The 27,542-nt window shown below is 66.1% G+C and overlaps 3 protein-coding genes across 7 annotated transcripts; 2 read left to right on the top strand and 1 right to left on the bottom strand.

Annotated features, from left to right (window-relative positions):
- Positions 1-46: 46 nt before the first annotated feature.
- Positions 47-18,166, top strand: ARAP3 (ArfGAP with RhoGAP domain, ankyrin repeat and PH domain 3). 4 transcript variants are annotated; one of them, XM_080555925.1, is made up of 35 exons: positions 48-525; positions 1,441-1,729; positions 1,850-2,806; positions 3,332-3,393; positions 3,641-3,714; positions 3,918-3,988; positions 6,890-7,159; positions 7,381-7,450; positions 8,178-8,298; positions 8,497-8,684; positions 9,064-9,170; positions 9,494-9,693; positions 9,797-9,882; positions 10,003-10,185; positions 10,413-10,575; positions 10,846-10,962; positions 11,069-11,222; positions 11,393-11,495; positions 11,581-11,779; positions 11,857-11,920; positions 12,202-12,365; positions 12,501-12,713; positions 12,832-12,937; positions 13,384-13,531; positions 13,707-13,775; positions 14,058-14,132; positions 14,253-14,367; positions 14,481-14,609; positions 14,724-14,857; positions 14,943-15,025; positions 15,169-15,204; positions 15,801-15,864; positions 15,958-16,095; positions 16,339-16,377; positions 16,997-18,166. In XM_080555925.1, the coding sequence occupies exons 3-35, from the start codon at positions 1,890-1,892 to the stop codon at positions 17,570-17,572; spliced, it is 5,238 nt and encodes a 1,745-aa protein (XP_080412051.1). In that variant the 5' UTR covers positions 48-525; positions 1,441-1,729; positions 1,850-1,889; the 3' UTR covers positions 17,573-18,166. The 4 variants fall into 4 exon arrangements, with proteins under 4 accessions (XP_080412052.1, XP_080412053.1, XP_080412051.1 ...); XM_080555926.1 differs by lacking the exon at positions 1,441-1,729 and having other exon boundaries at positions 47-525; positions 3,335-3,393; XM_080555924.1 differs by lacking the exon at positions 1,441-1,729.
- Positions 18,167-18,298: 132 nt separating this feature from the next.
- Positions 18,299-21,385, bottom strand: LOC308178014 (proteinase-activated receptor 3-like). The gene is made up of 2 exons (XM_080555978.1): positions 20,226-21,385; positions 18,299-19,438 (listed from the first exon to the last, which is right to left on the bottom strand). Exons 1-2 carry the CDS (start codon positions 20,296-20,298, stop codon positions 18,426-18,428), a joined length of 1,086 nt encoding a protein of 361 aa, XP_080412104.1. The 5' UTR covers positions 20,299-21,385; the 3' UTR covers positions 18,299-18,425.
- A 699-nt stretch (positions 21,386-22,084) lies between these two features.
- On the top strand, positions 22,085-27,534 carry FCHSD1 (FCH and double SH3 domains 1). 2 transcript variants are annotated; one of them, XM_080555977.1, is made up of 20 exons: positions 22,120-22,182; positions 22,278-22,375; positions 22,492-22,537; positions 22,898-23,018; positions 23,400-23,473; positions 23,733-23,877; positions 23,958-24,094; positions 24,169-24,232; positions 24,330-24,458; positions 24,651-24,773; positions 24,864-24,959; positions 25,037-25,144; positions 25,248-25,352; positions 25,615-25,878; positions 25,958-26,041; positions 26,185-26,362; positions 26,455-26,660; positions 26,739-26,835; positions 26,906-26,973; positions 27,130-27,534. In XM_080555977.1, the coding sequence occupies exons 6-20, from the start codon at positions 23,866-23,868 to the stop codon at positions 27,187-27,189; spliced, it is 1,731 nt and encodes a 576-aa protein (XP_080412103.1). In that variant the 5' UTR covers positions 22,120-22,182; positions 22,278-22,375; positions 22,492-22,537; positions 22,898-23,018; positions 23,400-23,473; positions 23,733-23,865; the 3' UTR covers positions 27,190-27,534. The 2 variants fall into 2 exon arrangements, with proteins under 2 accessions (XP_080412102.1, XP_080412103.1); XM_080555976.1 differs by lacking the exon at positions 22,898-23,018 and having other exon boundaries at positions 22,085-22,182.
- The last annotated feature ends 8 nt before the right edge of the window (positions 27,535-27,542 follow it).

Raw genomic sequence — 27,542 nt, 5'->3', positions numbered from 1 at the left:
CACCTAAAGCCCCTCAATGGCCTCATTGTAGCCTTTTTTAGCCCCATTTGGCCAAGCTTTGCACAGCCTTCCCAGCACTCCAGTGTGGGGCCGTGGGGGATGTGGTGACACCTCCCATCACCTGCGGCACATAGGGCTGGGTGCACGCAGGATCTTCAGGGGTGTGTGGGTGCAGGGGGGCACCCTGGCTCCCCCCGGCCGTGCCATGGGAGCAGGACCCTCGCTGGGAAGGGGCAAGGGGGACAGAGCGTTGGGGGGCAGCACCCAAAGGAGGGCAGAGCCTGGAGAGGGGCAGGCCAGGAGGGTGGGGACAGGGCTGGGGACCAGAGGGCTGGCCCGGAGGAGGGACCGGCAGTGGGAGGTGCAGGCTGGGTGCTGCCATCGCCGCGGGCTGAGCCCCCTGCGCCCGGCGGGGACGCCTTGGCATCACCCCTGCCACCACCCCTGCGCCCAGCGGGGACGCCTTGGCATCACCCCTGCCACCATGCTGCCACCGCACCGGAGCCGGCCCCGCTGAGCCCAGAGGTGAGGGAGAGCCCCAGGGGGCAAGGGACGGGCAGGTTCGGGGCAGGAGCTCTGCGGGAAGGACCCGTGCCCAGCACTCAGAGTGGGCTGGCAGGGATGCAGAGGGGTGCAAGGTGACAGCTGGGCTGTCCCCCGAGAGCCCCGCAGCCAGCAGGGAGCCCCAAGGGGAGGTCTTGGGGCAGGAAAGCAGAGCTGGCAGCAGATCCCCCGGGTGATACGGCCACAAGAAAGGGGGAAATTGCCCCATTTTAGCAGCGAGCCGGCAGGCAGAAGTGGGGACATCACCCTCCACCCTCCCCACCCCAGACTTTCGTGTAGGTCCTACATCAACAAGCAGCCTTCCAGCCGCAACATCCCCAAGCCCCGCTCCCTGTGCCCTTCCCGGCCACCTCCTGCTGCATGCCCGTCACCGTCACCGCGGGCTGTCATGCAGCCACCCCTTCGCACCCACACATGTGCGCTGCTCCCGGAGCACCGTGCTCCCCCCACGTGCTCCCCACGCAGCCCCTGCCCGCAGTTCCACCAGCGGCGGCGGTGCCGAAGCGCCGGCAGCGGCGCGAGCAGGAGCCTGGGACGGCCGGGATGCGGCCCCCGCTGGAGGGGGCAGGGGATGCGTGGGAGAGCGCAGGCAGCAGGAAGGAAGCCTGCACTGAACAATAGCGGGAAATGGAGGAACTGGAAAAAAAGAGCCTGTGGCAGCACACTCAGCACAGATGGTTTCGTGCGGAGCAGCGTGATTCATGGGAAAAAGGCCCTCAGCACCCCGCGGCTCCCTCCGGCGAGGAATTTGGGGATGGGGGTCCCCGGGTGGGTGGGCACGGTGCTGGGCGCCAGCCCTGCGGCTCGCCCCGCGGGATGCATCCCCCCCAGCCTGCTCGTGAGTCATGCTGACCTCTCCCATGCCCTCGCCGGCAGCCGGAGAGATTATGGTCTGGCCCTTCCGGCAGCAGAGCCCTCCCCGAGCTGGCCGGCACCGGAGCTCGTCCCCTGGGAGGGGCCCAGCTGCTACCCCCCTATCGCCGGCAGCAGCCCCCCTCCAACGTGCCTCATTCCCTCCCAACGAGCCCCGAGCAGCCCTGGGCTGCGGCCCCCGGCCTCGGCTCACCCGTGCCCCCCGCTCGGTGCTGGCAGCCCCGGGGAGGGGCAGAGGAGAGGCTTCGGGCTGAGAAACAACAGGATGCGGTCCTGGCTTTGGGTGCTAGAGGTGAGAGGTTCTGGGCAGGGTGGTGAGGCTGGGGGGGCCTTCAGGAGCGTCCTCTGCATGGCCAAGTCCCCGGCCTCCCCTCCTGCTGCCTCCTCACCCCTTCCTGCCCTCCTTCCCCAGATGATGGGCTGAGCATCCGTCCCGGAGGCACCCCAGGGCCATGAGCTCACCGTGCGGTCCTGACTCGGACATCGCAGACTGGCTGGCTACCATCCACCTGGAGAGGTACCGGGACGTTTTCAAGCAGCATGGGATCCATGTGGCCCGAGATGCCCTCGCGCTGGACGGTGATCACCTGCAGCAGCTCGGCATCACTGCCACCGGGCACCGCAAGAGGATCCTGAACCTGGCGCAGCAGACACGGCTGCGGGCGCAGCCCCGGGCAGGAGGCCCCCATCCCCGAGCCCCCGCAATGGGTGAGGATGCCATGAAAGCAGAGCCAGGAGCAGCCACCGATGCTTTTGGGATGCAGCAACGCGGCGCAATGCCCAGCCACGCATCATCCCAAGAGAAGGACCCAGCCCCTCCCCTGGTGAAGCCCATCCCCAAGCCCAGGACTGTTTTCTATCGTCCCAAGTCGGAGCCAGGCTCGGCACCCACACCACCGGCACGCGCCACGGCACCGGCACAAAGCCCCAATGGGGCACCCACAGCCTTCGTGGTGCTGGAGGGCTTCGTGCCGGGGGAGAGCTCCACGGACATGGAGAGCCCAGGGACAGCTGCAGCCATGGGCACGGGGACATCCCGGCTGGAGGCACGGCTCCCCGCAGCCCCAGATCACGGACAAGCCCTGGATATGTCAGAGAAACCCTTCCCGGGGGTCCCATCCGTCCCGCCACGGCTCAGCCACAGGGTCGCAGTGGCCGAGCCCAGCCCTGCGAGCACACCAGAGGGACGCCCCTCGCTGCCGGGCACGGGGCAGGGCAGGCTGGAGATGGTGTCCAATGTCATCTATGAGGGGCTCAAGCCGCCACCAGCACCCGCGGAGGACTCGGGAGGGGAGAATGGTCCCCAGGGCCAGGATCTTGGTCACGATCTGTCCCCACAGGAGCTGACCCAGCCGGCCGAGAAGCCTGAGTAAGCAGATGCTTTCCCTTGGGGAGGGGAGAGGGAGCAGAGCAGCCAGATTCGAGGACCCCCTACCCCACGGGACCCCATCCCTTGGGAGAATCACCCTCCCTGTGCCTTCCCCAGGCTCTGCATGGAGAGATCAGGAGGGAAACACATCCCATGGGAAGCTGGGCCCCCGAGGGCTCATCCTGGTTGGGGGTGGAGGATGCTGCTGTCCCTCCTTGGCCCCCCAGGGCAATAGGGCTGGGGGCCCCATGCATGGTGTGGGTATGGCTGAGGGCTGGCTGAGAGCAAGGGGGGAGATGTTAGAGGGGATCGGGATGGGGGGTGGAAATGCATCTCCGGGACATACAGCCTCAGTGGGGAGAAGGGAGCAGGCAGCAGGGCAGAGATGCTGCACATCCCAGGGGACAAACCCAGGCTCAGCCCTGGGCGGACGCAGCCCCCAGCCCACCAAAAAACAAGGAGGAACCCCTCCAGCTGCCATGAGCCCCCACCCGCAGCCACAGTAACCCCTCTTCTGTTTTCCAGCAGTCCCAGCCGGCCCACGGGGGGGTTCCCCCCTGTCCCGCAGAGACCCACCGGCAAGCCAGGTGAGAGCCCCGCACCCCCCGTGCACAGCGGTGACCCCCCGATGGCCCCAACGTGGGGGTGTCCACAGGGTGCAGCCCCTGCAGGGCTGGGCTGGCATTTCTTTCGTGCTGCATGCGCTGGATGGATGGGGTGTGCTGGGGGAGGATCAGCTTGAGGGGGTCCACAGGGGTCCCCCCAGGGTTGGCAGGTCACTGTCCTTCATCAGGCACCACTGATGGCCTTTCCTTCCCGTGTCCCTGCCCGCAGAGGTCGGTGAGCCGCCCATCAGCCCCTACAGCGAAACCACCTTTGGGCACGCGGTCCCAGCGCGGGAGCAGAAGGTGAGAGGGGACAGCGGGGACGGCGTCCTTCCCCTGCCATCACTCCATGTCCCCCCGGCCCCCGCGCACCAGGGGGATGCAGTCGGCGGGGCTGCGGCGCCTGGCTGAGCATCGCTGCTGGGCAGGGTGGGGGGCACGGGCTGACCACCCTCGCAGGGGGTTAGGGGGTCTGGGGCAGAGATGTGACTGCTGCCTCCCCCCAGGGCATGGGCGTCCCCTCGGGGCAGAGCTACGAGGCGGTGGCTGAGCTGGAGCTGGAGCGAGAAGCCCGCAGGTAGGCACAGGGACAGCGAGGGCGCGCGGGGCACCTTAAAAACACGCTTCTGAGATGTACTTTCCATGAGTCCTGATAGCATCTCAGAAAGAGGAAGGAAAGCTGCTCTTCCCATTTCGGATGGGGAGGGTTCCTTTTCCTGTGTTGCTTACAGAGAGGGAGGGAGTTGAGCCACGGCTCTGCATCCCCTAGCTCCTGCGGCCAGCATGTCCCCGTTGCCCCCGCTTCGGGCTGGTGCTGCCCCGGGCTGGGCACACGGCGTGCCCTGAGCTCGGGCTGCGGTCAGCCTGGGTGCTGCAGGCACGCGGGCTGCAGGGGGGAACTGAAAATTCCTGGGAACAGGCTGAAGAAAAAAGACCGAAATCCCCGATCTCCTCTGGAGCTGCAGCGGAGGGCTGGGCGCCGGTCATGGTCTCCGCTGGGGGCTCACAGGGGCCAGGACCCCCAGCACCCCGGGGGCAGTACCAGGCACCCACTGCCCTGCCCACGCCTCCTGCAAGCGTGGTCCTGCTGGTCAGAGGCAGGATGCGGCCGCCTGCAGGGCGTCAGAGGCAGCATTCACAGGTTTTCACTTCTGGTGGGGCTGCAGCGGGTTGAGCAAGAGACACAAAACCTTCAAAGACCTTTTGGGCTGTGCTCCTGGGCCCCGCCAGCCAGGTGCCCCAGAGCTTTCCTTTCCAGATGCCTGTTCTGACCCCCCCAGGAAAAGAAACCCCGGGCACGGCGTGACCCTGGCAGCTCATTGCGTACCTCCCTGCTGGCCCCAGGTGTCCTCCAGCAGGCTGGACGCCTGGCCCAGGGCCCCCAGCTGCAGCAAGCAGCCCCATCAGCAGCTCCTCGGTCCCGATGTCCCTCCTCCATCCCCGATCCTCCGTCCTCCTCTAGCTGTCCCACATGAGCAGCAGCAGGCTGAGACTGCTCTAACTTGGTGCAACTCAGGTGTCACCCTCCAGGCTCAGCAGACCTGGAAATACCTCTGATAAAGGGCCTTCCACTTTCCTTGCCCCAGGGAATTGCTTGGCTCTGGGGTTCGTTGTTTTCACTGCCCAGCACCAGCTGGAAATGACTTGGCCTTTGCAGCCTCGCTGCGTGGAGGCTTCCTCCACCACCCATCTCCTCAGGAGCAGCGCTGGGAGGTGGCTGGGGTCCTGCTCTGCTCCATCCAGGTCCTTGGGGTGCTCCTGCCAGGCCATGGGCTTTGCTTGTCCCAGGAAGGCTTGGCCATGGACTTTTGCCCTTTCTCTCTCACCCTGAGCCCTCTGGCAGGGCAGCCTCAGGCTGGCCTCCACCTCCAGAGCACGTGGTCCCCCAGCTCCCTGGCCAGTCCCTGCCAAAGAAGCTGGACACCAGGCTGGGACTCCAGCCAGGCAAATCACCTGGCCAAAGCTCTGTTATGATAATTAAATAGCAATTGTGGCTGAGCTCCAAGCCTCCTAGCCCCTCATGTCCATTTCCCAAATTTTGTGCAGACACTGGAGCCAGACAGGCCATCATTCATCCCCTGCCACCTCCTCAGCCCCGACGCAGGACGCCGGGTCAGGACCCTCTCCCAGACCATGGTCTGCTGGCTTTCTGCTCAGCGTTCCCTTTGGTGAAGCCTGGGGCTGTCCCTTCCCTGCTGTCCCCGGTGCTCCAGCCCCAGCCTCCCCCAGGAGGCACGCAGCCGGGGCCTTTCCTCCCCTGGCCCCAATTCACCGCAGCAGTGGCGGACCTTGCATAGACAAAGGCAAACCATTTTGCATGGTTTCAGCCCAACATCTTCGCAGGCCAACTTCAAGTCTCACTTCGAGCCTGTGGTTCAGGGAGATCTGATGTCTGATGGCCTCACAAGGACACACGAAGGTCCCAGGTCAAAGCACGGGCCCATGCAACACCTTGGCTCCCATGATGAGGTGCTGAAAAGCAGGTCTTTGGAGAATTTATGATCGGGGGAGTGTATGGGATAATTCTCCTCCTCCAAAAGCATTTCTAGCCCATGGACTTGTAAGCTGGAGGGGTTTCTCACGTGCAGTAGCCCCCAGTGGATTTCTCCACAAATTTCTCCATTTACAACATTTCGTGCATGGGGACTCCCACAGCCAGCCTCTTTCTGTGTAGTTCTGGACCCCACTCCTGTTGGCACTGTCTGGTGGCCCCCAGCTCCTGGGATCGGAGCGGAAGTGGCCGGGAGATGCCTCTCTGCCCTCCTCATGCCCCTGGTGACCTCCGAAGCCTCCCTCCATGAAGAGATGGAGCCCCTCAGCCTCCTCGGGCGCTGCTTGGGCAGAAGCCTTGCTATGGCTTGGTCCTTCCCCGCCGCCTTTCCTGCAGCCCACTCCTTGTCCGGGAGCTCGGTGCCGGTGCTGCTGCCTCCTGCCCGTCGCCGTCGTGCCTGGGCAGCTCCCCTGTGACCATCAGACATTTTCCAGTCCACTTCCTTTTCAGGGAAAGAAACGTGGCTTTCTGAGGGAAGGGGCAGGCGCAGTGGTTTATTTTTATGATTTCCTTTTATTGTTACGGCTGGATGGTCTCGCCAGGCCTCATCTCACTGGGGCTCCCCGAGAAAACGAGGCTGACGCCAGAGCTCCCCCTGCCCATCTTTCCCAGGCCCTGCAGCTGGGCATGGGGGGACACCCCGGGGCCACGAACACCAGTAGGGCACAGGGAGAGGCCAGTCTGGGAGCCAGGATGGGGGCAGCTCTTACCCAAGGTGCAGAAAACCCTTTTACCAACTGTCTCCAGCCTCGCCGTCAGGCAGGGAGGGCTGCTGGTGGCCATGGGGCTGGTGAGCACCAAGCCCTCATCCCGCCCCACTCGTGGAGATGCAGAAACCCAAGGGGCTGGGTGTCCCAAGGAGCCCAGAATGAGTCCAGGTTTGGTGGGGAACATCTCGTGATGGTCCCATGGCCCCGTTCCTCGCAGGACGAGCAGCGAGTGCAGCAGCGAGGGGAGGAGTGAGGATGAGGAGACGCGCACCAGGCTTATCGAACGCATCGCCCAGAACGACACGGAAGGGTACTCCACCGTGGAGGCTCCGCGGGCTGAGGGCACCCCGTTCAGCCTGCCTCCCCATCTCTACCCTGACGAGGTGCTGGACGACCTGACCATCTCCCCCTATGCGAGCTACACCTCGCTCTCCGAGCCCCGGCCCACCATGCTCAGCGGTTGGCTGGACAAGCTGTCCCCACAAGGGTACGTGACCACCATGGGGTGGTGACGGGTCCCCATGGTGAAGCCCCCTTGGGCAAGGCTGCTGAGGTGGGCACGGGGGTCTCAGAGCCATCCGGAGCTGCTTGGGTCCTGGGTCCCATCGGTGTGCTGCGAGGGTCCTTGTGCAGCATCTCTGGGGTCCATGTGGGGCCCTCAGGGGACCACCCTTCTCCTAACAGCCCGTTTTTCTGCCATCCCAAAAGGAACTATGTCTTCCAGAGGCGCTACGTCCGCTTCGATGGGAAGAACCTGATGTACTTCAGCAGTGAGAAGGTGAGAGGGGGCAGGATGCGGGCAGGAAGGGGCTGCACTGTGCTGCCTAATTAGGAGAGGCTGAGGGCTGGGAGTTTCAGCCTGGAGAAGGCTCAGGGGGATCTCATCAATGCACAGGAATACCTGAAGGGAGGGAGGAAAGGGGATGGAGCCAGGTTCTTCTCAGTGGTGCCCAGTGCCGGGAGAAGAGGGAATGGGCACAAAATAAACCACAGGAGGTTTCCTCTGAACACCAGGATTTCTGTGCTGTGCGGGTGACTCAGAGCTGGCACAGGTTGCCCAGAGAGGTTGTGAAGTCTCCATCCTTGGAGTCTCCAGTCCACATCCTCGAATATCTTCAAAAGCCACCTGTGCGTGGTCCTGGGCAATCTGCTCCAGGTGGTCCTGCTTGTGCAGGGGTTGGACCAAATGGACCCAGAGGTCCCTGCCAGCCTCTGTGATCCTGTGGCACATCAGCCCCTTGTCCATCTTCTGCAAGGAGCCGGCACAGCTCCAGAATCACCAGGGTCGAGCTGCCGTGTCTCCGCGCCCAGGGGACCTGCCTGGCCCTGTGTCAGTGGCACCGAGTGGAGAGGGCCCACGCGTGGCCCCAGAGCAGCTGCTATCATGGGGGGCTTGCAGCCAGCCCTTTCCTGCCTACTACCAGGGTTTGGTACCGGTGTGCCCAGTGAGGCAGGTGCGGGGGTCCCAGGGCACAGTGGGGTGACTCCCCCGGGGCTGCTTTCAGGAGCCCTACCCCAAGGGTGTGATCCCGCTGTCCGTCATCGAGATGGTTCGCGCCAGCAAGGACAACAAGTTCCAGGTGGTCACCAGCCACCGGATCTTTGTCTTCCGTGCCGAGAACGAGGGTAAGCCAAAACCTGGGCTGGGGGTCATCGGTCCCCAGGGACCCATCCCTGCCTCTGACCCACAGATTCCCCTGGGCAGCCCTGTCCCCACAGCGGCCACTCCGAGCAGGGGACACCCCTCCCCACCATGCTCTGCCCCATAGCAGGGCAGAGGGAATGGCTCGGGGCTGCCCCCTTAGCTCTACCCTCCCCGCGCAGCCCAGAGGAACGAGTGGTGCTCCACGCTGCAGAAGAAGGTGGCTGACCAGCGCCTGGGGGGCTCCCGGCCACGGCCCCCCAACACAGCGCACTGCCAGAAGTCGGGGACCCTGGAGCTGAAGGGCCAGAAGTCCAAGGTGTTCGCAGCCCTCAGCCTGCCAGAGATGTGGCTGTACAAGAGCGAGCAGGTTGGTGGCACTGCCCCGGCACCCGCAGCAAACCCCACGGAAATCCCACCTCCTGTCTGCTGAAGTTTCTCAGCACCCTGTTTGCTTTTTTTCTCCCTGGTCACCTCATTTCCAGTTTGCCTGGTGCACGCTAAGCCACCCCAAGTGGTTTTTGCTCAGGCTGATATTTGCCATATGAGCTCATATGCCTGGCTCAGTGTTGCCTTTTAAGATGTAACCTATCTGCAGGGTGCTTAAGCCACACCAGGCAGGATGGGTTGGAAGGTGTGAGTGCCAGCTCTAGGTGGGCCAGGCAGTGCAGGGACACAAGGCTGGAGGTGCTGGGTGCATGCACTGCAGCCGTGGGCAGAGCCAGCACCGGCATCGCTCTCATCTGCAGTTCTTCAAGATGGGCATCGGCATCTGCGTGATAGAGATGCGTGGCTCCACCATCCGCGAGGCCAAGAACCGCAGCTTCGAGCTCATCACCCCCTCCAAGATATTCAGGTACCGGTGGCAGGAGGGATGGGGACAGGGACAAGGACAGGGACAGGGACGGGAATAGGAATAGGGACAGGGATAGGGACAGGGATGGGGATGGGAATAGGAATAGGGATGGGATGGGGATGGGATGAAGATAGGGATAGGAATGGGATGGGGATGGGGACAGGGACAGGGACGGGGATAGGGATGGGGATGGGGACGGGCACAGGGATGGGGATGGGAATGGGGACGGGGATGGGGACGGGGATGGGGACAGGGATGGGGATGGGGAGCAGCTGGTTGCGGGAGCCAGGATCTCTGTGAGGACTGGCCACTTTTGCCCACAGCTTTGTGGCAGAATCGGAGCGGGATAAGCGGGAGTGGATGGAGGCCCTGCAGGAGGCCATAGCCGAGATGCTCTATGACTACGAGGTGGCAGAAAAGATCTGGTCCAACAAAGCCAACAAGTACTGCGCAGACTGCCAGGCTCAGAACCCCGACTGGGCATCCATCAACCTCTGCGTGGTCATCTGCAAGCAGTGCGCAGGCCAGTACATCGCCCTGGGGGCGGGCAGGGTGCGGGTACCACCTGGCACAGTTCCCCTGGCAGGGCCAGGGGATGCTCACCCGCCTGCTCCCCCCCCCCACAGGACAGCACCGCAGCCTGGGCTCCAACATCTCCAAGGTGCAAAGCCTGAAGCTCGACACCAGCGTCTGGTCCAATGAAATCGTGCAGGTAGAGGCACTCAGGGCTCCCTGGGGCAGGGCAGCAGCCCCATGGGCTCTGCTGGGTTGCAGGGATACTGGGCATCCCCTTCTACCTGCTGCTCGCCCTCACTGTGGGACTCTCCCGCAGCTCTTCATCGTGCTGGGCAATGACCGAGCCAACCGATTTTGGGCTGCCCGCCTCCCCACCGCCGAGGCTCTCCACCCAGACGCCAGCGCTGAGCAGAGACGGGACTTCATCGCCCGCAAGTACCGGGACGGGCGGTACCGCCTGCCCCATCCCCATTACGCCACCCAGGAGGAAGTGCTCCAGGTAGGGGCCACCACGGGGTGCGTGCAAAGTGCTGGGGGCTGGGAATGACCCCGGATATCCACATCTGAGATGCCAACACCTTCTGCTTGGCTGACATGCCTGCGTTCCCACACTGGGCTGCCCCATGGTTGTGTGGGTCATTGTGCCCTGCTTTGAGCACCCCAGCAGTGGGATGTGGCTCTCCATCAGCCAGGACGTGGTCCCTATGGGTGCCTGTCTCGTTCCAGGCGCTGTGTGCTGCGGTGGCAGCACCAGGCTTGCTCAAGACCGTCCTGCAGTTCTTCTCCTCTTCAGAGGCTGGGCTGGCTGCTGACCCTGCAGCCTACGAGATGGCCCCAGGGTCTGACCTATGGTGGGATCTGGAGAGCAAAAGGCACAGGAATCATTCAGGTAACTCAAGCCCCTTCAGGCTGTGATGGGGGGGCTTCCTCCTTGCTGCTGTCCCGGTGCACCAGGGCTGGGGACAGCCAGGGCATATGGGCATGCCCCACCGGACCCCTCCTTTGGGGTGGGGCAGGGTGGTGGCTACATTTGGAGCCCCTTTTTGGGGAACCCCCATGCCTGGAGCATCCCTTTGCCTACACCTACATGAGTGGGGGTCTCCCTGCCCCTGGTACCCACATTTTGGTGGGTGCCTCCTCTCAGTGCTGTTCCTCACAGGGGAACCAGGTCCGGAGGGCGTCTACAACGAAATCACACAGCCGGTGAGACACAGCGGGTACCTGCACCGGGCCACAGCTCCCCCCCGGCTCCCGGGCACCAAGAAGAACAGAGAGGGTAAGTGTGGGGTGCATGGGAAAGCATGGGGCACGTGGGGAAGTGTGGGGTGCGTGGGAAAGTGTGGGGCGCCCGCCCCACCAACACTAACTCCGCCATCCCACAGACTTCCAGCGCGTCTGGTGCTCACTGGAGAAATCTCTGCTCTTCTTCGAGACGGAGAAATGCACCGAGCCCCTGGGCCACATCGAGAGTGGGGAGCTCCTCTCCCTGGGCGTGAGCAGAGCCCAGGCACCCACAAACCCTGGCGCTACTGAGAGGTATCCCCAGGGTGCCCCCTCCTCGGCAAGGGGGGACCTGCAAGCCTGGAGAGCCCATGGGCATGCAGAGGGCAGGGACGGGCACCACTCCCTGCTTGGTGGCTGGGCACATCCCAAGCATCTCTGGGTGCAGGGTGGGAGCAGCCCTGATGGGGGCTCATCCTCCGCAGGTTTCGCTTCACCCTCGAGCTCTTCCTCACTGGGGAAAAAGTGCAGCACCTGGGGGCCGACAGTCCCGAGACACTGCAGGCATGGGCAAGCACCATTGGCAAGGTGAGCTGGGCACCATGCTCAGGGGGGACCTGTCCCCATCCTGAGCCCTGCATTTGCCCATCTCATCTCTTGTTCCATCCCACAGTGGTTCACTCCTGTGAGCTGTCACTGCCTGCTGGGCTACGAATTCCAGCGAGCGGGCCAACTGCGCTACAAGTGCATGCTCAACCCCGAGCGCTGGCAGCAAGCCTTCTTCATCCTGCAGAAAGCCCACCTCTTCATCTGCCCCGCCGAGGAGGACGGGGCCGAGGACAGCATCAACCTGCGGCGGCTGCAGGAGCTCAGTGAGTGCCCAGGCTGGGCGCGTGGCAGCGGGTGGCCGTGCCCCACTCTGAGCCCTCCGCTTCTTGCCCCCACGCAGGTCTGGTGCCCCCCGCAGATACGCTGGAGAAGAGGGAGATGCTGCTGCTGGTGGAGATGGGGAGGTGAGAGCTGGATGTGGGAAGGATGGAGAGGGTACTGAGCGAGCTCGGCTGATGCTGGGGTGAAGGCACTGGTGTGCGGGCAGAGGATGATCCTGAGCCCACCGCGGAGATGCTGTGGAGGTGGTGGCATGGTCATGGACAAGGGGCTTGCAGAGGTCACCCCGGCTGCAGGTCTCTCAGGGTTGGGTGCCCCTAGGTTCAGCCTGGTGCATGGGGTGGGAGGGGACAACCCAGCTCCCCGGCAGCCTTCATTCCCAGTTCTCCACCCTTGTTGTTCTCAGGACGTTTTACCTGCAGGGCTTGTCGCGGGCGGACACGGCGGCGTGGTATGCTGACATCCAGGCAGCGGCGGGGGGCCGGGGCAATGCGCTGCGGGACCAGCAGCTGAGCCGCGGGGACATCCCCATCATCGTGGACAGCTGCATCGCCTTCATCACGCAGTACGGTGAGCACGGGACGAACCCCAGCACTCGTGGGGTGGCCGATGGGCATGGATAAGAATCCCTGCTCTCCGGACACCAGCCCTGGTGGGGACATCCTGGGCAGGATCAGGCCCCGTGACGCTATGTCCCTTCCCCAGGGCTGCGCCACGAGGGGATTTACCGCAAGAACGGAGCCAAGTCCCGCATCAAGGTACTGATGGAGGAGTTCCGGCGGGACGCCCGCAACGTCAAACTGCGCATCAGCGACAACTTCATCGAGGACGTCACTGACGTGCTGAAGAGGTTCTTCCGTGAACTGGAGGACCCCGTCTTCACCCTGGAGCTGCACCCACAGTGGAAGGAGGCTGCGAGTACGTCCCTGCTCCCGTGCTGGGCGTGCAGTGTCCTTTGGGACGGGGTCCCAGTGCCAGGCCGGCTCTGGGCCCACCAGCCCCAGTGATGGTCCATGGCTTGTTCTCCTCCCTCCAGAGATCTCCTCCAAGCCGCAGCGCCTGGAGCGGTACAAGGAGCTCATCCATCGCCTGCCTCGACTGAACCGCAAGACCCTGGCCGCGCTGATCGGGCACCTCTACAGGTCAGCGTGCCACCTCTCCATGGGGTCCCTGCAGGGCGGCACCTCCCCAGGGAACACTGGATTCCATCCCTGAGAGCCAGGCAGAGCCCAGTGCCCCCAGGACAGTGCTGGGAAATGCGGGAACATCTGGGACAGCTCAGACATTCCCAAGGTTGTCCTGCAGTAGGGGGGAGGTTTGGGAGTAGGGGACACCCCCTTGTAGGACGTCAACTTCACCCAGTGCCCAAAAAAGGGGAAAGAAAACAAATTCCCACCGCTGACTCAGAGCACGGTGGGATGGCATCTGGCAGTCCTGGAAACGGGAACTGCCCAGCAGGAAGTTCCCAGTCCTGGTGATCCAGAGAGCTGGGGAGAAACACACTGGTTTTGGGGTAGAAGAGGGCGGCTGGGGCCGACAGCCCCTCCAGAGTGGGGCCTGTCCGTCACCGCCGCGCTCCCTGCCCCAGGGTGCAGAAATGCGCAGACCTCAACCAGATGACCACCAAGAACCTGTCGCTGCTCTTCGCACCCAGCCTCTTCCAGACCGATGGCAAAGGCGAGCACGAGGTGAAGGTGATGGAAGACCTCATTGACAACTACGTCAGCATCTTCGATGTGAGAGCCCTGCAGGTCCCCCCTCCGTGCTGGCCCTGTCCTTGTCCCCGCGCGTCCTCCCACGCTGGCCCCCGTCCCTCACACTGCATCACCCATCCTGGCCATGTGGCCTCAGCCCGCTCCACACTGACCCCATGTGTCCCCCCTCTCTTCCCATCCTTGCTTCCTCCGGCAGATTGACGAGGACCAGGTGTCCCAGATGGAGCTGGAGAACAGTCTGATCACCACCTGGAAGGACACCCAGGTACTAGGGATGCGCTGACCTTCAGCACGGCAGGGCCACGGGCTGGTGGGACGGATGGGGACGCACCCTGCTGCCTGCTGTAGGTCCCTGCTGTCCCACACCTCCCCATGGTGAGGCGAGACATTTGGGGAAGGATCTTCTCCCCCATGTCTCCCTTTCACCCATCACCTTGAGGCTCAAGCCAAGCTCCAGCTCCCCAAGATGCCATCCCCAGCCCCTGGGGAGTGGGGACGTGCACAGCACCTGTGCCATCACGGCACCAATGCCACCCCTCTCCCACAGCTCTCACAGGCTGGGGACCTCATCATCGAGGTGTACCTGGAGCAGAAGCTGCCCGACTGCTGTGTCACCCTGAAGGTGAGTCCCAAAGGACAGCCGTGCCAAGGAGGGATGGTGGGACGTGGCCTCCTGGCGCAGCCTGTCCCTGGGTCCCATCCTGCCACCGCCCACCGCAGCTCCCCGTGTGTCCGGCCCCAGGTGTCCCCCACGATGACAGCGGAGGAGCTCACCAACCACGTGCTGGAGATGCGCAACGTGGCGACCAGCCTGGACATCTGGCTGACCTTCGAGGTCCTGGAGAATGGGGAGCTGGGTGAGCACCGCGGGGCTGGGGATGCTCGGGGGGAGGTTTGCTACCAGGAGCAAGGGGGACGGTGGCTGGAAAAGGGAAGGGATACGGCAGTGACAGTGTCTCTGCCTCCCCAGAGCGGCCCCTACACCCCAAGGAGAAGGTGCTGGAGCAGGCGTTGCAGTGGTGCAAGCTCCCAGAGCCCAGCGCCGCGTACCTGCTGGTGAGGAAGGTCCCCATCAGCGAGGCCAGCTGCCTCTTCACAGGTGAGGTGACCAAAGAGGGGCCCAGCACCCACGGGTGGCCCTAGCCAGCACCCATAGAGGGAGCACTCTGTGATTAATCCCAGCCCCCTGACCCCCATCTCTTCCACCGGGCAGGTGCCAAGCGTGAGACCCCCAAGTGTGGGCTGCTGAAATGCCGCGAGGAGCCCCCCAAGCTGCTGGGGAGCAAGTTCCAGGAGCGCTACTTCGTCATCCGGGACCGGCAGCTGCTGCTGCTCAAGGAGAAGAGGGTATGGAGGGGTCAGAGAGGGGGACCCCAGGGACCACGATGGCACGGTGGTGGCCTCACAGGTCAGCTGGGCTCTCTGTCCCCAGAGTGCCAAGCCGGAGCGTGAGTGGCCGCTGGACGCAGCCAAGGTTTACATGGGCATTAAGAAGAAGCTGAAGCCACCAGCGCAGTAAGTGGCAGCTTCCTGGATGTGGCCCTGGGGCATGCACCCCCCCAAAAGCTGTGCCAATAGCAGGCTGTGGGACAACCTGACCCCTGTGCCCTGCTGTGTTGGGTGATGCTGCCCCACTGCCTGCCTCTTCCCTTCTCCAGGTGGGGCTTCACACTGAGCCTGGACAAGCAGCAGCTGTGAGTATCTGCACCAGCTGTCCTGGGGCTGGGGGTCCCTGTGTTTAATGGGGCTGGGATGGCCAGGTTCCATCCTGCAGGGTCCTGAGGGCAGGGCAGAGCTGGTGCCTGGCTGTGGCACTCAAGGGACAAAGTGGGGCGTCCCCATGCTCCCTGGCACGAGCTGGGGACCAGGCATGGGGGAGAATCCACCTCCCCTTCCTCGCCAGCACCCCTGGGAGATGCATCTCCAAGCATTGGGCTTTGGTGAGACCTGCCCGGGTGCGTGTATCACCCGTGAGGCTGTGCCACCCGTGAGGCTGCGCCACCTGTGAGTCTGTGACGCCCATGAGGCTGTGCCACCCACCAGCCTTTGTCCCACCGGCTGTGTCCCCATGCAGCCAAAGCCAGGCTGCTGCTGGGTTCTGAGCTGAGCTGCCTCGGGGGGGCTGGGTTGCCTTGGACCAAAGCAGTTGTTTGGACGTGCAGGGAGTTTTGGGGGGTGCCCCACCAAGGGGAGTTGTGCTGGCAGCCCCTGGCTCACAGGCAAGGTGACAGGAGGTCCTGGGCCCCACTGTCCCTGCTGCCTGGCAGCTCCTCAGCTGTCTCCTCTGCAGGTACCTGGTGTGCTCGGGGCAGGCTGAGCTGTGGGACTGGACCACCAGCATCCTTAAGGCTCAGGTGGGTGCAGGCAGGGCTGGGTGGGGAGGGGAGTAGAGGAGAGGGGAGGGGGCCAGCCACGCAGCCTGGTGTGACCCCCCTCCTGGCACGCAGCACGACGACCTGCGCCCCGTCATCATGCGCCGGCGCTCCTCCTCCGACCTCGCCAAGCAGAAATTCGGCACCATGCCCCTGGTGCCCCTGCACGGGGACAGCACCGACGCCACCATGCTCTCTGCCAACCAGACCCTGGTAAGACCTCGGCACTGACCCTGCCCGTGGGTGCTCCTGCGCCCATCCGTGTCCGTGCGCCCACCCAGGAGCCAAGCGGGTGCTTTGGGCGTGTGTCCCCGTGCCCGGCGTGTCTGCGTGCTGCGTGCTGCACTCGTGTCCGCTGCCCCTCCGTGCCCCCCCTGCCCAGGCAGGTCTCCCCGCACCCCCAACCCCGCTCCGCTCTATCGGGTGCTTATCTCTGCCTGTCTCCTCTGTTTCCAGCTCCGCCTGCACACACGAAGGACTTTGTCCATGTTTTTTGTAAGTACCCGCATGCGTGGGACGTGTTCGTGCTTTGCGTTGTGCATCCCGGCTCCGGGGGCAAGGGCTCGCCCACAGCATCCTGCTGCCCCCTGGGGATGTGCCCGCACCGCCCTGCCCATGCTGTGCCCACCGTCCTGTGTGTCCCACCCCAGGGCTGGGGTCCCTGCGTGGTCCTGGTGTGAGCAGCCAGGAGTGGGGATGTCCAGCCCAGCTCCTAGCACCTCCCCAGAGGGGCTGGACGTATGAAATGCAAGGAAGTAGGGTTGGGTGCTGCTCTCCATCAGGTTATTTTTGCCTGGCCAGATGTTGTCTTGCCTCACCTGGCTTTGTGTGTGGGCACCCGTGGCCTTTCCCCGCTGCACCACCGCTGCCAGGGACTCTGGGACAATGCCACCACTTGGTGACACTGATCTGGTCCCACTGGAGCCCAAAGTGCCCAGCCTGCACTGGCCAAAAGGGCAGCAGAGACTTGTCCAGAGACCTAAAGCAGGGTTGGTGCCCCACAGGGGCTCTGCCTGGAGCATCAGCCCCACGGCAGGGGTGCAAAACTCCCCGGGCAGCACCTTTGTACGGGCACACGGGCACTGCCCCTCACCCCGGTCCCCGTCCCCCCCAGCCCATGAAGGTGCACCAGGACTCCCTGGAGGAGGAGCAGCAGGAGAACGAGGCGGACGCCGAGCCCGTCTACGAGGAAGTGGGCAACTTCCCTGAGCTGGTGGCGCTGGAGCTGGAGCGGGGGCTGCTGGCGGACCCCTCGGCTGTGCCCCCCGTGGACAGGTCCAAGAAGCCGACCCCGGGCCCCGAGCACCCCCCGGCCCCGGCATTACGCTCCTCGCTGCCCGCCAGCCCCGCGCAGAGGCTGCCGGGCCTACCCGTCACCAAAGCGCTGTCCCTCGAGTGGGGCCTGAACCTGGAGTGTGACGCGGCCCCGTCCTGCGGGCCCAGAGCCACCCACACGGCCTCTCTGGAGAGGAACGTGGAGCCCTCTGCGGCACCGGCTGGGGACCAGGAGCCGGTGGCCACGCCAGGGAGCAGCCCCAGCTCCGAGACCTCTGTGGGCGTCCCCAGGAAGAGGAGCATGCAGCTCTCCTCGTCCATCAACGAGAAGCTCATCCAGGAGCTCAGCAGCATCATCCTCAGGAAGAATGAGGGCCAGCCACCAGCGACGGGGCCGGGCCAGCCAGTGACATGACCCGGGGTGGCACCGACCTGGGGGTCAAGTCACATCTGGTGGCAGCGGTGACGGGGAGGGGACTGCAGAGCCGGCACCCTCCTCCTCCTCCCGGCCTCACCCCAGGGCCAGGCTGGGAGCAGGGACAGGTGGGGACCAGCAGCCGGCGTGGTGCCACCCCCTTGGGGGGACAGGGGACAATGACGTGTGTCTGCGTGTGGGCAGCACACCCGCCGCCGCTGGGCTCAGCGCCGAGGGGAGCGAGTCATAGGGAAAATAAAAGCAGAACTGCGATGCTCGTGAGCATCAGACGGGGCACGTGGTGCCAGGGACACGGGGTGCGCGGGGTGCAGCCTTCCTCCCACGTGAGCCCCCTGAGTTCTGCCCAGCATCCCCTCCCCAGCCCCGGTCCCCTGGCGCAGGATTGAGGCACCCATGTGCCCCCCCCTTTCCCCTTCTTGAGCACATCGTGGGGCATTTCTGGGGGGTGTCCAGCAGAGGGGCTGGCCGCGTGTGCCCGGCGTGTGGTCCTGGCGATGGAGGACGGCTCCTGCTCATCTGGGGCATTTATACCTGCTCCTTACACCAGCAGGGAGAAATAAAGGTTTATTTGGACTCTGGGGGGTTCGGTCACCGCAGGGCGAGCGGTGGGGACACCGGGTGGGGAGGGACCCGCGGGACAGGGGCACGGAGGTGGCAGCGCCAGGAACGGAGCGGTGGGGACCGTGCTGCTGAAGGTTTCGGGGCAGCAGCTCTGTCCCCCCTTGGGCCGTTCCCAGCTGGGGACAGGGGGCTCGGCGGGGGTGAGCCCCAGGCTGGCAGCTGGAGCAGGGTCCCCTCCGCATGGGACACAGCCCCATGTCCCCAGCCCCGCCTAGAGCTGGGTCTGCTCGCTGGACCTCAGGCACGAGGCTGCCTTCTCCCACCCCCTCCGTGTCCGGAGCCGCTGGGGGCAACAGCTGTTGCGGAGCCAGCCCCGAAAATCTCGGGAGACGTAGAAGTAGATGAAGGGATCGAAGCAGTTGTTGAAGGCGCTGAAGGCCAGGGCCAGCGCGTACCAGATGTAGGCGGTGTTGCTGCACACCGTGTCCTGCAGCAGGTAGTGGATGAAGAGCAGCACGTTGCTGGGGGTGAAGCAGAGGATGAAGACGAGGAAGACCACGGCCAGGACGCACACCACGTGCCGGTAGTTTCTGTGCTTGGCCAGCAGCCGGGCCAGGATGCAGCTGTAGGAGATGGTCATGAGCACGAAGGGCACGCCGAAGCCCAGCCCCACCAGCGAGAGGAAATAGGAGTCAAAGAACTTTTGCTCATCCTTTCCGAGGACATCGTGGCACGTCGTGATGTTCAGCAGCGAGCTGTGCTTTGTCTGGGGGTAGAAGAGCAGGGGGCTCACGCCCAGCCCCACCAGCAGCCAGATGCCCACGCAGATGCCCGCCCTGCCCCACGTCCACCTGGAGCCCTTCAGCACGAACGGGTGGACCACGGAGATGTAGCGCTCCAGGCCGATGCAGGTGAGGAAGAGGATGGAGCCGTACATGTTCCCATAGAAGAGGGCCACCGTGGCGCGGCACAGGTAGTCCCCAAAGAGCCAGTGGTTGCCCAAGAGGTGGTAGCAGATCTTGAAGGGCAGCAGAAGGACGAAGAGGAGGTCGGCACTGGCCAGGTTGAGCAGGAAGAGGGAGCTGGAGCACCTCCTGAAGTTGACCACCAGGACCCAGCAGGCCACAGCGTTGGCCGGCAGCGCCACGAGCAGCACCACGGAGTAGAGGGCGGGCAGGACGCGGGTGGACATGGTGCTGTTGAGAAAAGCTTCCACGGAGGCGCTGGGGCACTCGGCTTCTTCCTGGGGGGTGAGGGGCCGCAAGACGCGCCCCTTGCCACACGCTGTGGAGGACACGGGATGTGGGGCTGGGCCGAGAGCACCTCCCGGTGCCCCTTCCCCACGGGGACCCCCAGGAGCTGTCACATCCCCCTGCAGAGCCACCAGCAGAAGTGACTCTCTGCAGTGTGGGCACCCAGGAACCCGAGCACCCCCCTGGCTGCAAACCGGGGTGCCTGGGACGAGGGACCCTGGGGGGTCCCACCCAGCATGGGGGACACAGGACACGGCCACCCACACCAGGACAGGGCTGGGACGAAGCCACCAGGGTCTTGCCTCCTCCTCCTCCTCCTGACACAAGCTGGCTGCACGCAGCTCGCCAGCTCCCTGCGGTCGGAGGCTTTTCGCCTGACGCAGAAGCAGAGAACGAGCAGGGCCCCAAAAAACCACTGCCAAGCAAGTGACAGCCGGCCCCTTCCTGCAGCCGGGGCACTGCAGCCCCCCCAGCCTCCCCCCGATTTTGGGCCACTGCATGCCCGGACGTGCCCCTGGGACCCTGTGCGGGGACCCGGTCCCCTACAAACTGTGCCACCGCTCCCCATCCAGGGAACAGGGGACAGCGTGTTGCTTTTTGGTGCCGGGAGGGAAAGTTGTCCCCCAGCACACCTGGGCCAGATGTCCCCCGGTGTCAGGGCTCAGGGGTCTGCACCGTGGGAGCTGTCACCGTGTCACGCGGCCGCCCCCTCTGAGTGCCAAGTGTCGGCACATCCCACACGGTCCCCCCCGTCCTGCTGTGCCCAGCCCCTTGTCACCCGTGTCACCGAGCCAGGGGACAGCCACCAGGACACTTACCCACGGGGAGCTGGGTGGCCAAGCTGATCAGGAAGGTGGCGGCGACGCCGGGCGAAGTCACCGGCAGGGACATTTCGGCAGGATGGCCTCCGCCAGAGCTGCGTCCCCTCGAGAGCCACCGGCAGGCTGGCCCCGCTGTGCGTCACCGTGGCTGGACGGCCACCGGCTCCCTTCCTCTTCCTCCCCTGCCACGTGCGTGCACGCTGCCCCCGTTCTCAGCAGCCCGGCAGGACGCTGTGGCCTGCGGTGGCCCCCCGGGGATGTCACCGGCAGCAGCCGCGGGGGCCGGGGGGGTTCCCAGCCTCCTGCACGGACGGGCTGGGGAGGAGGAAGCAGCCGCTGGTGGCTGCGGCGGGACGATCTGCAAACCGCTGCAGGGAGGTGACACGCGACGTTCCCCGGCAGGGGCAGCGGGGACATGCCTGGAACAGACGTCCCCGGGTCTGGTGGCTTTGGACGAGCCCGTTCCACACCGCGAGTGGGACCCCCGGCTGTCCCCTTCCTGCGCCCAACCCGCTGCTGCGGGGCCCCCAGTACGTTTTCTCGGCTCCCCACGTGCCCCCGGAGCTGGTGACAGCTGGTGACACGGCCCAGGATAAAGCGTCACACCAGGCGAAGGGACAAAATGCCCCCCAAAATGCCCTGGGCGGGCAACAGGGACGGCGGGGAGCCCCCCAGGGACAGAGCACGGGACGAAAGTGCCAGCAGAAAGAGGAGCGAGAGGCAATGGGGACATGGGGACCGGGACATGAGGACATGGGGACAGGAGACATGGGGACACGGGGATGGGACAGGGGGGCAAGGGCTGCTGGGGAGCCTCGTGGCACTGTCCTCCCCACACCAGTGTCCCTGCAGCAGGGGCCGGCCAGGCCAGGGGCCGGGCACCCTCCCTGCGAGGGGTGGCAGTGTCCCCGCACCCCACGTGTCCCTGTGTCCCCATGTCCCCATGTCCGGGAGCGGTGCCCTGCCTGTCCCCGCAGCAGGACATGGCCCCAGCGCTCCGTGTCCCCGCACCCCAGCACCGGGGCCGCAGGGCTCCCCGTGTCCCCATACACCGCGCCTGGAGCCCCTGTGTCCCCGCATCCCCTTGTCCCCATGTCCCCGTGCCCCCATGTCCCCCGTCCCCATATCACATTCTCCCCCTGTCCTTGTGTCCCCTTGTCCCCCTACCCCTGTGTCCCCATGTCCCCATCTCTCTGTCTTCATGTCCCTGTGTCCCCCATCCCCCTGTCCCCCTGTCCCCACATCCCCATGCCTTCATGTCCCTGTGTCCCCATCTCCGTGTCTCCCCACCCCCATGGCCCTTTGTCCCCACATCCCCATGTCCCCCTGTCCTCGTGCCCGTGTCCCCATGTCCGTGTGTCCCCTGTCCCCATGTCCCCATGCCCCTTTATCCCCCTGACCCTTGTCTCCATGTCCCCCTGACCCTTGTCCCCATGTCCCCATCCCCCTGTCCCCATGTCCCCGCCCCCACCCCCCTGTGCCCGCAGAGGGAGGAGGGCACAGCGCGGGGGGCGGGGCTCACCCCGGTGGGCGGGGCCTGTATGGTATGGGCACGTGAGTGGGCGGGGCTTTGTTTGCGGGGGCGTGGCTATGTGGGCGGGGCCTGGTGCGGAGGGGCGGGGCCTTGTGCGGAGGGGGCGGGGCCTGGTGCGGAGGGGCGGGGCTTGGTGCGGAGGGGGCGGAGCTTGGTGCGGAGGGGGCGGAGCTTGGTGCGGAGGGGCGGGGCCTTGTGCGGAGGGGGCGGTGCCTCGTGCGGAGGGGGCGGGGCTTGTTGTGGAGGGGGCGGGGCTTGTTGCGGAGGGGGCGGGGCTTGGTGCGGAGGGGGCGGGGCTTGGTGCGGAGGGGGCGGGGCTTGCAGGGGGCGGGGCGGGGCCGCAGTTCCGGGCCCGGCAGGCGCGCGGCGGGTGGGGGCGGTGGGCGCCGCGCCGGGGGGATGCAGCCGCCGCCGCGCAAGGTGGGCGCGGGGCCGGGGCCGGGGCCCTGCGGGGCGCCGGGGCGGGGAGGCGGGGCCGTGCCCCGGGGCTGAGCCGAGCCGTGCCGTGCCCGCAGGGTAAGCTGAGCCAGGAGGTGAAGCTGCACTTCCTCGAGCAGCTCTGCGGGCTGCAGGGCAAGCAGCAGCGGGACGCCGAGCTGCTGGAGGACATCAGGTACGGCCGGACGGGGGGCGGGGGCTGCCGGGGGGGACACCGGGGGCTACCGGGGGGGACACCGGGGGCTGCCGGGGTCCGCCGCCGGCCCCGCTGCCCCCCGCCTTCTCCCGCAGGTCGTACAGCAAGCAGCGCGCCGCCATCGAGCGGGAGTACGGGCAGGTGAGGACGGGGCCGGGCTGTCGGGAACGGCCCCGGCCCCTCGGGGGGCTCCCGGCACCTCCCCGGGTGCGCGGGCCCGCGGGGAAGGACACGGGAGGGTGGCGGCCCGGCCCGTGCTGGGTCATGGCCGGGCTCCGTGCACCGCAGCCCGGCCCCGCTGCGTCCCTCGGGGTCGTGCTGTGTGCAGCCGGCACCCCGTGACCCTCACCTCGTGTCCCCTCCGCCACGGCCCGCAGGGTTGTGACAGTGCCACCGCGCCTGGCACCCCCGGCCCTGCCCCCTCTGACCCCCTGACCTCCCTGACCCCTCCGACCCTCTGGTCCCCCGACCCCCCTGACCCCCTCTTCTCTCCCCCAGCAGCACCCAAGGGGCTCCAGGGGGTCTCGGCCCCCTGCTGCGCTGCACCTTCTGCCTCCCTCCCGCTGCTGCCCCGCTGCTTTCCCGGCTGCTCGCCTGCTCTGTGCTCTCGGTGGACTCTCCGGTGGGTGCAGCACCCCGCAGGGACTGTCCCCGTGTCCCCCCCCCCAGGGCTCAGATCGCTCTGCGCTTGGCTTTGTTGGGGCTCCTCCACTCTGCCTTCACAGCCAGCGTCCCTCGCTGATGTCCCCTTCCTGGTCCTTGCTCCTGAAAGCCGCCACCTGGGGGGGCTTTCCTTTACCTCCGCACCCCCTGGCACTGCCTTCGGGCCAGCCTTCGCCTCCTTTTCCTGCCACCGGCTGCTTTCTGTCCCCAACCTGCCCCCCTGGGGACACCCACAGGGTGGGCAGCCAGCCCCAGGGGACTCGCTCTCACCCCCAGGGTGGGTGGCAGGGTGCCGGGGTGCCCGGCGAGGGAGCACCGGTGACAGCGGGTCTGTCCGCAGGCACTGCAGAGGCTGGCCAGCCAGTTCGTGAAGAGGGACTGGCAGCGGGGCCGCAGCGATGCCGGTGACTCAAGGTGAGCTACAGGGGGATGGGGATGGGGACAAGGGGCAGGGGTTGATGCGTGGCCCTCCTAGCTTGGAGATGGCAAATGCTGGCCAGGATTTGGGTGCTTCAGGGATGCAGTCGTGGGTGGGATGTCCCCATGGATGCAGTACCCAGCTCAGCGGGACGGCAGGGGCAGGCTTTGCTGTTTTCTGGGCATCCCCAGAAGCCTCAGCAGGGCTGCACAGGAGCCCCACGGTGTGGCTGATCCCCTGCCCTCATCCCTGCAGGGGAGTCCTCACTGTCTGGAAGGGCGTCATCGAGGGGACCACGTACGCCGGGCAGGCCCGTGTCACTGCCTCCGAGAGCTACCGCAGCCTCGCCGCCGAGGCCGCCAAGACCGCCCGCCTGTCCAAGGAGAGGATGCTCAAGAAGGTACGGGGTGAGGGCACGTCGCCCCCGGGACAGGGTGAAGGCAGTGGGGATGGGTCCCAGGGCTGACGTCCCCCTCCCAGAGCATCGAGCAGCTGCAGAAGGCACAGGCAGAGCTGCTGGAGACGGTGAAGGAGCTGGACAAGGCGAAGAAGCAGTTCACCCACCTCCAGCACAGCAGCGAGGTAGCCAAGGACAAGGCAGCCGACGTGGAGGCACGGTGAGGAGGGGACGGGGGCTGCAGCGGGAGTGGTGGGGACACGCAGGGGGTCACACTGTCCCTGTCATCCCCAGGCTCCGCAAGAGCGACCGGAGGATTTTCCACACCAAGGCCAGCCTGCAGAAACTCAGCGCCAAGGTGGGCAGCGCGGGGACGGCGAGGTCCCCAGGCATGGGGACCATGCGGGGCGGTGTCCCCCACCTCGTCACCACCCCTCGCTGTCCCCGTCCCCCAGTTCTCCGCGCAGCTGGCCGAGTACTCGAGGCAGCTTGCAGGCGTGCAGAACGAGTACGTCCTCACGCTGGTGTCCGCCAATGCCCACCTGGACCACTACTACCGCGTGGAGCTGCCCGCCGTCATGCAGGTAGCAGCTCTGGGGACACCTCCCCAGCTCGGGGCTGCTGGGGGGCACAGCACCCCACTGCTCCCCCCTGGGCAGGGCACGGCGGGGGTCTCGCAGGGCTGGGACAGGTCCCCATGCTGTTGGCATGGTCCCCTGCCCTGTCCCCGAGGAGACACGGGGGCCATGTGGGGGTCTGCCACTGGCTTTCCACAGGCTCTGGACGGCGACCTCTACGAGCGGCTGCGGGACCACTTGACCACGGCGGGCCAGGCGGAGGTGGAGACCTGCAGGGCCACGCAGGAGTGGTTCCAGAGCGTTTCGGAGGCGGCCACGCGGGTAACGCCACCCGTCCCCGGGTCCCCGACGGCTGGCAGATGGGGACGGGTGAGCATCCCTCCCCCAGCCCCATGCTTCTCCCCGCCGCAGGTGTGCCGGGAGCAGGACCTCCTCCTCTTCCTGCAGGACCACACCGCCTTCACGCTGGCACCCGAGCAGCGTTTCCAGCTCGCTGGCATCCCTGAAGTAGGTGGGGTGGGGGGCAGTACAACACGGGGAGGCCACACACCCAGACCATTCCCAGCCACCCTGTCCTCGCCCAGGTGTCCCTGCTGGAGCCGGAGGACGGCGGGGCCAGCCTGGAGAAGGAGACCCGGCGCTGGGCCACGCGGGTGACCCGGGATGGCAAGAACAAGGCGCATGGCGAGGAGGTGGGTGCGTGGCCAAGGCCGTCCCTCCCAGGGGCCTCGAGGAGGGGCAGCAGCTGCAGCCCCATCCCACCGCCCCCCGTCCCGACCTGCTGGTGCCCCCCAGGTGCTGCAGAGGCTGGAGGCCAGGAGGCAGCAGGTCTCTGAGGCGGAGGCGGCCGCTGTGGAGCGGCAGATGGAGGAAGTGCGAGAAAACATCCGGAAGGCAGAGGTGGGTCCCAAACGTGCTTGGCGTGGCCTCGAGGTTTGTTGCCCTCAAGGGGTTTTGGGGACGGGGGTATACAGGGACGTGGAGCTGCAGTGGCAGCACAGTGCTGGGATGCTGTGCCATGTAGTAGCCGTGCTGGGGGCCGGGTCCTTGGGGATGGGGCTTGGCTGTCCCCCACCCCACTGTTGTCACCTTATCCCTTGAAAACATCCCTCCCCATCCCTGCCCTGTCCGTGCCGTTATCCCCTCCCGGTCCGTGCCTCAGGTCGGCAAGGCGAAGGCAGAGGCGCGGCTGGCGCTGCTGCGCGCGGTGGGGCTGGACGTGGACGCCTGGCTGGCTGGGGCTGTGCGGGCGGGCGAGGAGCACCCGCGCACCCCCAGCAGCACCCGGCCGGGCGAGGAGGAGCCCGCGGGGCTGGACCCCGCCGAGTTCGATGACTACGACAGCGACGAGACGTTCGAGGATGCTGAGCCCGGCCACACCGCCCGCACCTACCCCTACACCTGCAGAGTCATCTTCGGGTACCAGGTAAAGCCACGGGTGCCCGGCCCTCGTGGGGATGGCACTGCCGGCCTGGCTGTGACACGCTGTCCCCTGTTCCCCACAGGGCCGCCAGGCGGACGAGCTGTCCATCGCACAGGGAGAGGAGCTGGAGGTCATCGAGGATGGTGACATGGAGGAGTGGGTGAAGGTGGGTGTGTGGGCAGCTGGAGCGGACTGGGGTCTGCCCTCCAGCTCATCACAAAGCTGGGGGCAGTTTTGGAGGGTTCTGGGCCAGGGGGACCCAAATGCCATCATGTCACTGGGATGGTAACGTGGCTTCTGCCCTACCAGGCTCGGAACAAGGCAGGCCAGATCGGCTACGTCCCCGAGAAGTACCTGCTGTCCCTGGGCTGTGTGGGCAGCGAGCCGAGTTTGGCCACTGGGACTGGTGTCGTGGGCCCCTCGGGGGCCGCCCTGCAGCGGCAGCTCTCCAGCATCATGGCCGCGGAGCTGGTCCTGGAGCCTGGAGGTGGGTGTGTGGGGCATGGGTGTGTGGGACATCGCTGCCCCGGGATGGAGCTGCGGGACCTCGTCCCATGGTGCTGAGCCCCCTCCCCACAGCCTGGCTGGTGCGAGCCCTCTATGACTACGAGGGACAGAGCCCCGAGGAGCTGAGCTTCCCCGAGGGTGCCATCATCCGTGTGCTGCCCCGTGCTGAGGACGAGGTGGACGACGGCTTCTGGACGGGGGACTTTGATGGCCGCGTCGGCGTCTTCCCCTCGCTGGTGGTGGAGGAGCTCACTGGGGCTCGGGGGATGGCTGGGCAGGTTGGTGACAGTGACCGTGGCTGCAGGGGGGTCCCGGTGCTGCCCGCCCTGCTCCAGCGCTCGGCTCTGTGTTCGCAGGAGCTGCCCTCACCGTCCCCGCCGCCCTTCTCCCCACCCAGCCTCGTGCCTGGCAGTAGCGTGGGCTCCAATCCGTCTCCTGAAACTCTGCTGGGAGGTGAGTGCTGGGGGTCGGGGGGTGTCTGGGAGGGCCCACAGAGCGTGTCTGAGCTCTTGCGTGGGTGCAGTTGGCAGGCAGGAGGGCACGAGCAGCGGGCAGAGCTCTCCAGACCTGTCGGCCACCCGCATCCGTCCGGTAAGCGCCCCTTCACTGCGATGTTCTCCCCCCCCCAAATCCTGTCCCAGATCCCCACAAAGGGGTTGTGCATCCCCACAGCCTCTGTACTGGGGTTCAGGGCAATGGGGAGCCCCTGGCCTCAGCCTGCGGGCATCTCCTCCCCTCTCTTGGCAGCTCCGTGCGCCTCCCCCACCACCCGGCAGAGCCCCCGATCCCGAGCTGGACCTCAGCTGACCCTGGGGATGCCCCTGGCCCTCCCCGGGCTGCACAGTCTTCACCCGAGCGAAACATGCCCCCCGTCCTCGGGCTGCTCCCCTGGGGCAGGAGATGGTGTGGAGGGGAGCAGGACCTTCCCTGCACCCTGCTGTTCCCCGAGCTGGTCTCTCCAGGGGCTGCATCCTGCCCAGAGCTGCTTGCAGGGTGCTCCTGCATCCCCGTATGGCACCGGGCAGCCGTGCCCCTGCCCCTCGCCCATGGCATTACTTCCCCAGGCCCCTCTGCCCCTCCTCATGCTGGGTACCGCACCGTGTTCGGTGCGGGCAGGGGGTGGCCATGCCCCAATAAAACCAGTTCGCTCCACCGCTGTG

This window comes from Anser brachyrhynchus, assembly GCF_964034855.1.
Source record: "Anser brachyrhynchus genome assembly, chromosome: 14".
Classification (NCBI taxonomy): domain Eukaryota; kingdom Metazoa; phylum Chordata; class Aves; order Anseriformes; family Anatidae; genus Anser; species Anser brachyrhynchus.
The sequence above is the reverse complement of the archived record's forward strand: the minus strand, read 5'-3'. Positions and strand labels throughout refer to the sequence as shown.